Source organism: Balaenoptera physalus, assembly GCF_965194825.1.
Source record: "Balaenoptera physalus genome assembly, chromosome: 3".
Classification (NCBI taxonomy): domain Eukaryota; kingdom Metazoa; phylum Chordata; class Mammalia; order Artiodactyla; family Balaenopteridae; genus Balaenoptera; species Balaenoptera physalus.
Window position 1 is genome coordinate 104,962,575 of NC_138890.1, and position 12,221 is coordinate 104,974,795.

Genomic DNA, 12,221 nt, shown 5'->3' on the forward strand with positions numbered 1-12,221 from the left:
ATTAATATTTGGGTGTTGGTTCTCAAATACATGAGTAAATCTATGCAGTCTTTTCAAGAGTTAGTTGCAAAAATGCATATTTATTAACAATTCTCTCAGGAAATATCTTACAGTCCTGCTAGTCTTCTAAAAAAATCAAGGTAACATTCTCTCTTTAGTTTTTAAAGCTCTTTGCTTTGATGTTTAGTATTTAGAACAAGCAAAGGATTTTTGTGGGTTATATTAGCACTTAGATTTATGTCTCTATGGAAATACATGAAATGATATCTAAATAGATTTTATTTCAGCATTTTACCTTTTGGCTCTATTTCATCAGTCTATGAAATTTCTGTAAATAGATTGCATCAAAGTAAAATAGGATGTCTCCATCTGACTTTGGAACTCTGTGTACCTAGAAGAAGCTATTAAGCAAGAAACATCATTCTTATGGAAGATGCTCTTAAGAATAAGAAATTATTAACTTTTGCTACTGAATCTAAGTTAGGTTTAGAATTAAGATACATTAGGGAAAATATATAACTTTATAAAATGAAATTATAGTGCAAATATTTTAACTAGGACACAGAATATTAAATTATAGTGGAAAGATTTTAACAACCAGGACAAAGAAGAATAATTAATTACATGCTTCTACCTCCACAAAATTTTCCTAATAGATAAAGATTATTAGGGGACTGTTTGTACACCAAGTAAAAGACATAAATTCAATGATAATCACATTTACATACAAAATATCATGCAAGCAGAATGTCTGAGTTAGTATATCTACCACCCTGTTAACACAATTTAAAATCATATATTGTGGGTATGGAAATGGAGGTATTAGGCCCAGGTCTCACAACTAGCCAATGGCAGGACCAGGATTTGAACCCAGGCCATTTGGCTTCAGAGTTACCCTATACCCAGTCCTCTACATAGCATATTGTTCACAGAAGCTGCTGTACGTCTGTAAAAGATGACTCAGGGCACAGAACGGATGAGGGTGGGGACAGAAATATAGTGTAAGGAATTCTCAGACTCCCAACCACAAAATCAAAACAGCAAATGAGAATAATTCCATAGTTATTCAAAGCTAAGTTATAGGTAAATAGTTTGACAGCCATTAAACACAACTCAAGTTCCTATTCCTGCCAGAAATGGGACCTAGATGTAGAAGGTGAAAGACAATTTCTTTTTTAACATAGTGGTTAAGCCATATTCAGAGCTTCTAGACTGCAGAATACAAATCAACCCAAGGGATAGGTTTATTTTCTAATGAAAATACAAAATGCTTTGTTTATATTATCTCACACAATCCTGATATTCCACTGCAGAATCTGCCTTCTAAATCACAGCACTATCAACTATACCCTTTCTTACTATCTAGCTTCTATCCCACACTGTACTTTATATTACGGATGAGTTGGAACTATGTCTTGTTCTTCCCTTTCCCTCAGTACAAAGTTGGTCCTCCATAAACAACTGCTGTATGAATTAATGACCAAGACCATGGGAAAGTTTATTTTCTCCTAGTGTTGATGAATTACAGTACGCCCACATCTTGCATATATAAAAGGACTCCGGGAAAACGGGTTTTATTCTCATCGATATTTTAAATTGTTGACTCAAAAATACTATAACTCACCTGAGATACATATAAATCCAGAAGAGAAAAAAGCTTCATTGTATGAAGACAAGTTGTCAGTCTGGGCGTAGACTGCATACACGGACATGTATGAACAGGCACATTCCACGTAGTCTGAAGTGTCCTCAACCACTTTGCAAAACTGACTGTCAGACAACCAGCTAGGGCAAAAACACAATCGTCACTACTCCTCTTTCATCAATACTTTAGGCGTTGAGATGGCTTTTAAGGAAAAAATAACTTACTGAACCTAAGTGTTCTTTACTCAAGATGTAAGCAGACCACATTTTCAAGAAGAAACATTGGAGGGAACATCTTGTCCAAGACATGATACAACAGATCCCACAGACACCTTAAGAAGCAGCCTAAATACTAACTAAACCTGCAGAAGCATTCCCAACACCGAAGAAGCCAGTCCTCGCAAAAGAGCAGTATTAGCAGTCCCTACCTAATCTAAAGCAAACACACTCAAGGTGTTCAACAGAAAGTACTCTTCCCTAGCATTCAAGAATACCAAAAGGTCAACACAGCCATCAAATGTGCAGTGTTCACCCTTCCTCATTTTTCACAACTCCTTTATTTTGAACCACATAAATTACTTACATGCTTTTCTAAGTTTCCTTCCTCATCTTTTTTGGATTTTGAGCCAGGTGTATTACGTAACTGTTTCCCAGGGTTCTTTCAGGTGTTTCCTTCTATAAGGTTTGGCTTTTACCACAATAACTGTTATGATTATAGCAAATATAGTGTCACATTCCATGCCCTCTGAGAATCCCTCAGTGACTACCGATTGAGCCTCTTCTCTTCCAGTGCTTCTTGGTCCCTTTACTTTTCTAAGGACATAAAACTTCTTAATCCCAACTGCAGATTCAAGCTTGAAACATTCAGTATTAATTATATATTGAGGATTGTAGAGTATCTATGTATTAGGTTTAAGATGTGTCCTCGGACATTAGGAATTTCAATGGAAAATTATTTTTTCACAATGAGACTAAGGAGAGTTTTGGTGTTTGAAGGACAGTTGGTTACCCAACTAAGCTGTTGAACCCTCTTTAGAATTTTAGTTGGTGTGGCTGTAAGTCAGTAACAAACAGAACCTAGTGACTGATTTGAACCCTAAACCTTCTACGCCAGCAATGCCTGACCCTGCAGCCCTGGTTGAGCTCCCAGAGAGAGAAGTGCTCAGAAACATGTTTTAGGCCAAGGAGAGTTAAAGAAAGAATCACGCTCTTCTTCCCATTCTTGTGCATGGCTTTAATCCCAAAATGTAGTCCAAGTCATATGTGCGCTAGAATTATAAATCCCTACTAATCCCTCTAAACATAGAGCAGCAGATCCAGAACCACAAGCCCAGATGGAAGGGGTCAAAAGAAATTCCTTCCCTGCTCAATAAATTAACCAATAACCACAGGGAGGTTATCTGAATTGAGCAGAACTCACACTAAGTCCCATGAAAGTTGTAATAATAAAGGAGTACATAATGTGTTAAACACATATTTAAATTGTTTGGTTGCATTTGCCACCTGCGCAAGGCTAGACCATTTCCTATGCTGCTTTGTCTCATTTAGTGTAGAGGTTATTCTCCAGTCTAAAATCTCACCTGAGACCTCTATGTTCAGTACAAAAAAAAACTGGGCTTAATGATACTGGAATGGAGAAGGAACAAATTCTGATTTTAAAGAATTATTAACAAGTACCTTGCAGCAGCCTGATTCCAAAGGAGACACAGAGGTGTCTGGGGAACAATTCTAGACTCAGCAGCATAAATCCTGTAGAGAATCTCATTGTTGTTGGTCAGGGGTTGTGAACTCTGGCCTTTCACACTCAAAGATAATACCTAAAATGCCAAAAAGAATAGAAAATGTAATGACTTTTTCAAATTAATGTCATGACTGAATCTCCCATTCTGAACTTTGCTTCATTTTTCTAGTCATTTTAGCTACTTGCTTACTGTCACTATTATTCATAGCTTATGAATGCAGGGCGTCTGGTTGGTTTTCCACTGCAAACATTCTACCTCTACTCCAGCTACTGAGCAGTCTCCAGCTGACAGACTTTCATTGTCAGACTTCATCACAAGCGGGATATACAATACAATATAGCATTAGAGAAAGCTATGTTTTTTTTTTCACTTTCTCCACTTATATATATATTTTTACTTAATAAAACATGAAGGAAATATTTCCAACTATTTTTGAGACTAAACATTCTACAACTAGCTCATAAAGATAGGACATGTTTCGTAATTAGCTCGCCATGTCTAGCACTTACCACAAATCTGATCAAGTGAATGTATCCTGAGGAATATGTTTGCTAAGGAAAAATCAGATTCTAACCACGTAATTCTTTAAATGATAGATTACCTTATTTTTCAGGGCATGAAGATTAGTTCCAGTTATAAACCACTGCTGGCTGCTATACTCTGTAAACTGGACTAGTTCACATATACTTTTCCCGGACATTATTTCTGCATCCGGAACATCCAATAACCTCTCTGGAATTCGAATATAATCACCTTCTTTTCCTTCAAACTTGTGCCCATTGATTTGCTGAGGGTACCAGTGAAGAGCCAGTATGGACAAATACGGGCAACTGTCAAGGATGGTTTTGCTTCTATGACAGAAAAGCAAGGGTTCTGCTAAAATGGCATGCATATGCATATGTATATCTACTCATATTTGTTAAAATTCATCACATTGGAGCTCTGTTCTTTATGTATAACCATGACACTACCTACCCAGGAGCAGTAAAGAGAATGTGCTTTCAGTTCTTTTATGGTGAACTGTTAGGATTTTCTGCACAGAACTTTCTGCATCCCCTTGCCGGATCCCCCTTATAACCTAAAACATGGGCTTTTGAAAGCTGTTTCACAGATATCAGATCTGTGGCTATAAAATGTACTTTTCTGTATTAGTCACATCAGCATTGGTGGAATAGGTTGAGGAAAGGATGCATCACTAAACTGAAACTCTGCTTTATATTCAAGAATATCATAAAACTTATATACCTACAGCCATGTTTTCATCAAGTTTACCTCACCCCTTTCTAAGCCATCAGAGCATTTCGAATTTAACCATATATCTGATAAAAGAAACAGCCCTGAGCAGGGATCTTTATCCATTTAACAACTCTGTTTTCAACATTCCCTAGGCAAGAGATCCCGTGCTCAGTGAAATTGCTTCCAAACCTCAGTGTGTGTTGAAATCACCTTGAAGCTTGTTTTAAAATACAGATTTCTAGATCACATCCCATTCTTACTAAATCAGAAACCTTGCCTGGGGGAGGCTAGAGGTTCTACGAATCTGTATTTTGTAACCAGTCCTCCAAAAAATCTGATACATTTTTTCTGTGGATCTATCATGTTTGCAAACAATGAAGAGACACAAAGGTGAATCATACCTGAAACCTGCCTCAAAAAGTATGGAGAATATATTAGGATAAAAATCATGCATTAAGTTTTAAAAGTTACATGGGCCACAAGAGATGCTGAATATGTATAAATATATCATGGATACAAATACCTCGTCAAGGCCCCTAACCTGGGAAATGGAGTTGAGAATTTTAAACAGAAGATTTGAAAAAGAAAGGAAAGGGTAAGGGCCAACTTTTTCCTCTAGCTATATACTTTCTTTTAAAAAAATCTTTAACTACCACATTTGAATTGGTACCTTTAAACATCTATCTTTAGTCCAGCCATTCGTCCAGGCTCTAGACCCCTGTGTCCAAGACTCCTATTAAAACATTTCAATCCATATAGGCCATCTGGACCTCCACAACAGCTTATAAAAAGCTCATCTCTTCATCTTCCCATCTAGCTTCCTACATCTTCACTGGTGACTCAGAGCTAAAAAGCTGCCACTGTCGACCTCCCCACCCCTGACCAGGTACAATGTGACTGAGACCAGTGAACCTACCCCCCTACCCACCCACCCTGGAATCTTCTGATATTTAGCCCATCAGCGCTATCAGGGACCCCATTACGTTGGCATTCTGAGACCAACACAACATGTACAGTGACTCTACCCAACCTTGACACAAGTGTGTCAAATCCCTGGCCCCTTAAGAGGGCCTGACGACAACTACACTCTCCCTGACACTTTAACCTCCTATATCCATGCCCTTCCAATGCACTCACTTTGATCAATCCCCAAATCTGCTTTACACCTAGGCTTAAATGAGGGGGAAAACCTCACATGTAGATTGGCACCACTACAAATCCACAATGACCGACTTCAGTCAGACCCTCAATGCCACTTGACATTGTTTTTACTTGGCTTCCAAATGGTTGTTCTAGATACCATCATTGTCCTCAATATCCCTGCTCTATTCCCAAACCCTTCACTCTCAGTAGATGCCCCTGAATACTGCTTAAGACAATGTATAAATAATGCATATTAGAATGGTCAACATCTTTAGAGTTCCCTGAGTTAAAAAAAACTCATCTTTAACATAGTCTTCAACATGACGGCTCTAAAATCCTAAATCGGATTCCTACACACACATACACATACCCTACCTAACGTATTCTATATTCAATCTTTAAAGGTAGATGATCTCCCCAATTGATGATTTCCCCAAATATGCCATGCTCGCTCCTCTTGCCTGACTGCCATTACACATGCGAAACAGCAAGTCTACAGGGACGATGCACATGGCCAAAAAAGTATTGATTCCTTTATTCATTCTATTCACTCATTATACCATAACCACTGACAACCTACCATGTACCAGACACTGTTCTAGGCCCTGAGAATACATTAGGCAACAAGACAGAAAAAGCCACTCCTTTTGTGCATCTTATACCCTTTTGAGTTCTCACCAGGCCTTTGAGAGCACAGATGGAATCAACATGCACAGCAGGGTAGATGGTTCACGTCTATGACTATCTCAACATCCTGGTGATCTTGCATAAATATAGAAAAACAAAGAGAAAGGACTGGGACTATGTAAAGCTATGAAATATTTGACTTCACTGAACAACACTTTTAATCAGACATGTCCCATTAAATAACAATAATTGTTTTTTAAATAACATAGTACTCTGTGAAAATTGGAGGGAAATATCAACTTCCAACCATGTTCTATTATGAGCTATTTTTATGTTAAGTCAAACAGAATTAAAACATGATTTAGGTCTTTGTACTACAATGATCCAATTTACCTTATGAATGTAATTTATCAATAAAACACCAGAAGTGGAGAATATTAACATATAGTTACAAAATTAACTATATAGTTAATAACACAAACCACATTTTATTTATTCCTTTTCCTCTTGCTTGCTCTCTGCCCTGAAACTCCAGCCATGAAACAACATTTCTGAAGTTCAACAATATGTTCTAAAACAACAGATTCTGAAGTTCAACAACATTCAGAAAACTGCCTCCAAATGGATGAAACTGAACCAAAACTCCAGGGAGAAGCACAATTAACAGTATATTAAAGTATGTCTAAAAGTTGATATGGATCAACAGAACAGAATAGAGAGCCCAGAAATAAACCTACACACCTATGGTCAATTAATCTTAAACAAAGGAGGCAAGAATATACAATGGAAAAAAGACAGTCTCTTCAGCAAGTGGTGTTGGGAAAGTTGGACAGACACTTCATGTAAATCAATGAAGTTAGAACACACCTTCACACCATACACAAAAACTCAAAATGGCTTAAAGACTTAAACATAAGACATGACACCATAAAACTCCTAGAAGAAAAGCATAGGAAAAACATTCCCTGACATAACTCGTACCAATGTTTTCTTAGGTCAGTCTCCCAAGGCAATAGAAACAAAAGCAAATATAAGTAAATGGGACCTAATCAAACTTACAAGCTCCTATGCAACAAAGGAAACCATAAACAAAATGAAAAGATAACCTACAGACTGGAAGAAAATATTTGCAAATAATGCAACTGACAACGGCTTAATCTCCAAAATATACAAACAGCTCATACAACGCAACAACAAAAAAACAAAAACCCAATCAAAAAATGGGCAGAAGATCTAAATAGACATTTTTCCAAAAAAGACATACAGATGGCCAACAGGCACATGAAAAGATGCTCAACATGGCTAATTATTAGAGAAATGCAAATCAAAACTACAATGAGGTACTACCTCACACCAGTCAGAATAGCCATCTTAAAAAACTTACAAATAACAAATGCTGGAGAGGGTGTAGAGAAAAGGGAACCCTCCTACACTATTGGTGGGAATGTAAGTTGGTGCAGCCACTATGGAAAACAAAATGGAGTTTCCTCAAAAAGCTAAAAATAGAGTTGCCATATGATCCAGCAATCCCACTCCTGGGCATATACCCTGAGAAAACCATAATTCAAAAAGAGTCATGTACCACAATGTTCATTGCAGCTCTATTTACAATAGCCAGGACATGGAAACAACCTAAATGTCCTTCAACAGAGGAATGGATAAAGAAGATGTGGTACATATATACAATGGAATACTACATAGAAACAAAAAGAATGAAATAATGCCATTTGCAGCAACATGGATGGACCTAGAAATTATCATACTAAGTGAAGTAAGTCAGAAAGAAAAATAACAAACGATATCACTTATATGTGGAATCTAAAATATGACACAAATGAACCTATCTACAAAACAGAAACAGATTCACAGACATAGAGAACAGAAAAACGGTTGCCAAGGGTAGGGGGAGGGATCAGTTGGGGGTTTGGGGTTAGCGGATGCAAACTATTATATATAGAATGGATAAACAACAAGGTCCTACTGTATAGAGCAGAGAACTATATTCAATATCCTGTGATAAACTATAATGGAAAAGAATGTAAAAAAGAATGTATATATATTATAACTGAATCACTTTGCTATACAGCAGAAGCTAACACAACATTGTAAATCAACTATACGTCAATTTAAAAAAACTTTTTTTAAAAAGGAAGTGAAATTCTGACACATGCTACAACATGGATGAACCTTGAAGACATTATGCTAAGCAAAGTACACCAGACACAAAGGACAAATATTGTATGATTCCACTTATCAGGTGCCTAGAATAGGCAAATTCATAGAGACTGAAAAGTAGAATAGAGGTTACCAGGGCTGGGGGAGGGGAGGAAAGGGGAGTTACTGCTTAATGGGTAAAGATTTTCAATTTGAGAAGATGACAGTTCTGGAGATGCAAGTGGTGATGGTTGCAACAGTGTGAATATACTAAATGCCACTGATCTGTACACCTAAAAATAGTTTACATGGTAAATTTCATCTTATGTATATTTTACCACAGTAAAAAATATGGCCTAAAATATGTCTAAAAGTTGGAATCATTTTGCTTTTTTTTCTATTCAGAATGTATTTTCTACTCATTATATAAATAGGAGTAAGCAATAACACATTTTTATTTTTAAAAGAACCTTCAAAACAAGAGGAATATATTACTGACAGTATAAATTAATTTTTCTTGATGTAGTTTCTATGTTTCTTCAAATAATTAACTTAATTTGCCCATTAGGTACTATGTATTGATTGTATAATCCTTAGTTACATCAGTTAAATGTCAATTTGTACTGCATATTACTTTGTAAACTATTAAGGAATACATATAAGGTACTGCTATTCTATTAAATGATACTTACTTTTCACCAAGAGAGCCACAAGTAACATCAGTCAGTAGAGAAAACGCAAAGTTCTCTGTCACTTCAGTAAAGTGACTGAATCCCCTAGTGTCCTTGCGTTTTGGATTAACAAGAGCACAAAGAATCTCATAGAAAAGATTTCGGCTTTCAATGCTTAATGCTTGCTTCTTTCCTTCAACAGTTATCTGGAAAAAAATCCAAGTATGAAAATATATGTTCAAAAATAAACTGCTTAAATGATATATATGGTATAACTTGTTCTTTATTACCAGTTACTAACATTAACAAAAATAAAGATGAACCTATGAAGAATTTAAGAGAAGTTAGCATCAGAATCATATTTCAAATACATCTGTACTTTAAAAAGCATAAATAATCATTTTATAAAGAAAAGGCATAATCACCAAAATATTTTCTATTTAATATCTAGATAAAGCTCCAAACAGTTGCATGGGTCACTTAATTTTAACTACAATAATTAACATCACGAGTCAAATTAATCTCACTTTTACACCTACCCCAAGATTCTGTTTTCTTTTGACCAACAACTAAGGAAACAGACACAAGAATATTTGTCTATAATAGAAGCAAATTTATTCTTATCTGTTTTTTATTGGACAGAAGCCACCACGTATCACTAAATTTCTCAAACATCAAATGAGAAAATCCTTTTCCAACCAAGAGTAGTCAAGGGCTCCTGATACTCTTGCCTTTATTGGTAAGTATGAGCCTTCCTACCTGAAAGGACTGGGTTGTTTGTTGTTTGAGGGACAAGGGGAGTAAGAGGAAAACAGCCTTCATGATTTAATTTTTACCCCTCACATGAATGATGGGCGACACATTTTTACTGTCAGAGTAAGCATGGGTGTGAAGCCACTGACTTGTTATTCCACTATACTCCTAGATACCTGAGGAGTCCCTATTAATTCTTCAAAATCCAAATTAGTCATCACTTTTTCTGTGATTTCTACCCTATGCCCCAGCTGCTGGCATACATGATTACACTCTGTAACTTGCACATATTTTTACTAATGAACTTATGACAATGTTGAAATGATTTTTCTGTTACTGCTACTAGTTGAGCTCACTGAGAAAGTGGCTCAATGTTCTCTATATTTTTTTTTATAACATTGTAATCTATAGAGTGCCAAGATGATGGCTGAAGATTTAAGTTTATAAGAGTAGCCATCTTAAAGACTATTAGGAAGACTGGAGAATAATCCACAGGGAAAAGATAAAAGGTACAAAATGAAATTTAACAAGGTAAAAACTACAATGGGGAGACAGGGAACAGCCCATTGGTTACTAAAACGATCAAACTGAATATGTTAAATGAAAAATAAGCTCAAGGAACACTCCCAGAACTCAGAGAAAATATTACAGACAAATGGGACAAACCCATAAGATACAACAAGCATATAAAATATTAGGTAGAAGACAAAACCAACACAGATCCTTGATAAGCTAAAGAAATATGTCTAAAATGCAGAGTTTGCTTTATGCCAGAGAAAATTAGGAAAAGAAACAATACCAGATGTATTTGGGTGATGTTTAAATATAATTTCAAGAGTTTTAAAAAACGCTTACCAGAAATCAGACAGGAAAAAAACTACTAACAGAGAAATAAAAATTCAATCTGACATCAGACTTTTTTTGCAAATGAAATGACAGAAGCCAGCAGAGCAACATAAGCAGTTTCAAGACTTAAAGGCTGTGATCCAAGAATTCTAGAGTCACTCAAACTTTCAAACATATTCAAGGGTAACAGAAAGTTTCTTTCAGCAAAGCACACAAAAAATAAAACAAGGGGGGAGACCTTCAAGATGGCGGAGGCATAAGACGTGGAGATCACCTTACTCCCCACAAATACATCAAAAATACATCTACATGTGGAACAACTCCTTCAAAAAACCTACTGAACGCTTGCATAAGACCTCAGACTTCCCAAAAGACGCCCTCAGGCGACCTACAAGCAGAGGCAGGGCCAAGTGCAAAGCTGAACCCCAGGAGCTGCGCGAACAAAGAAGAGAAAGGGAAATCTCTCCCAGCAGCCTCAGGAGCAGCAGATTAAATCTCCACAATCAACTTGATGTACCCTGCATCTGTGGAATACTTGAATAGACAATGAATCATCCCAAAATTGAGGCAGTAGACTTTGGGAGCAACTGTAGACTTGGGGTTTGCTGTATGTGACTGACGGGTTTCTGGTTTTATGTTTATCTCAGTTTAGTATTTAGAGTTTATTATCATTGATAGATTTCTTTATTGATTGGTTGCTCTATTCCTTTTTCTCTTTTTTATATATAGATTTTATTTTCCTTTTTCTCTTTTTGTGAGCATGTATGTGTATACTTTTTGGGTCTATATAGCTTTGCTTTTGCCATTTGTCCTAGGGTTCTGTCGGTCCATTTTTTTGTTTGTTTGTTTTTTTAATATAGTATTCAGTGCTTCTCATCACTGGTGGATTGGTTTTTTGGTTTGGTTGCTATCTTCTTTCTTTCTTTTTTCTTTTCTTTTATTACTTTTCAATTATTTGATTTTTAATAATTTTCTTCTTTTATTTTAATAACTTTATTTCTTTTTATTTTATTCTTCTCTTTCTTTCTTTTTTTCTCCCTTTTCTTCTGAGCCATGTGGCTGACAGGGTCCTGGTGCTCTGGCTGGGTGTCAGGCCCGTGGCTCTGACGTGGGAGAGCCAAGTTCAGGACATTAGTCCACCAGAGACCTCCCAGCTCCACATAATATCAAGTGGCAAAAGCTCTCCCAGAGATCTCCATGTCAACGTTAACACCCAGCTCCACTCAACAACCAGCAAGCTACAGTGCTGGACACCCTATGCACAACAACTAGCAAGAGAGGGACACAACCCCACCAATTAGCAGAGAGGCTGCCTAATATCATAATAAGGTCACAGACACCCCAAAACACACCACAGGACGTGGTCTTACCCACCAGAAAGACATGATCCAGCCTCATCCACCAG

General features: G+C 36.6%; 1 protein-coding gene across 1 annotated transcript in view; it reads right to left on the reverse strand.

Annotated features, from left to right (window-relative positions):
• The window catches only part of ADGRV1 (adhesion G protein-coupled receptor V1), a 560,219-nt gene that overhangs the window by 305,542 nt on the left and 242,456 nt on the right, over positions 1-12,221 (reverse strand). Inside the window, exons 80-83 of the mRNA XM_082458333.1 lie at positions 9,239-9,423; positions 3,988-4,237; positions 3,322-3,461; positions 1,625-1,785 (exon numbers count right to left, since the gene is read on the reverse strand). Coding sequence (XP_082314459.1) covers positions 1,625-1,785; positions 3,322-3,461; positions 3,988-4,237; positions 9,239-9,423 — 736 coding nt within the window. The remainder of the gene's footprint in view (positions 1-1,624; positions 1,786-3,321; positions 3,462-3,987; positions 4,238-9,238; positions 9,424-12,221) is intronic.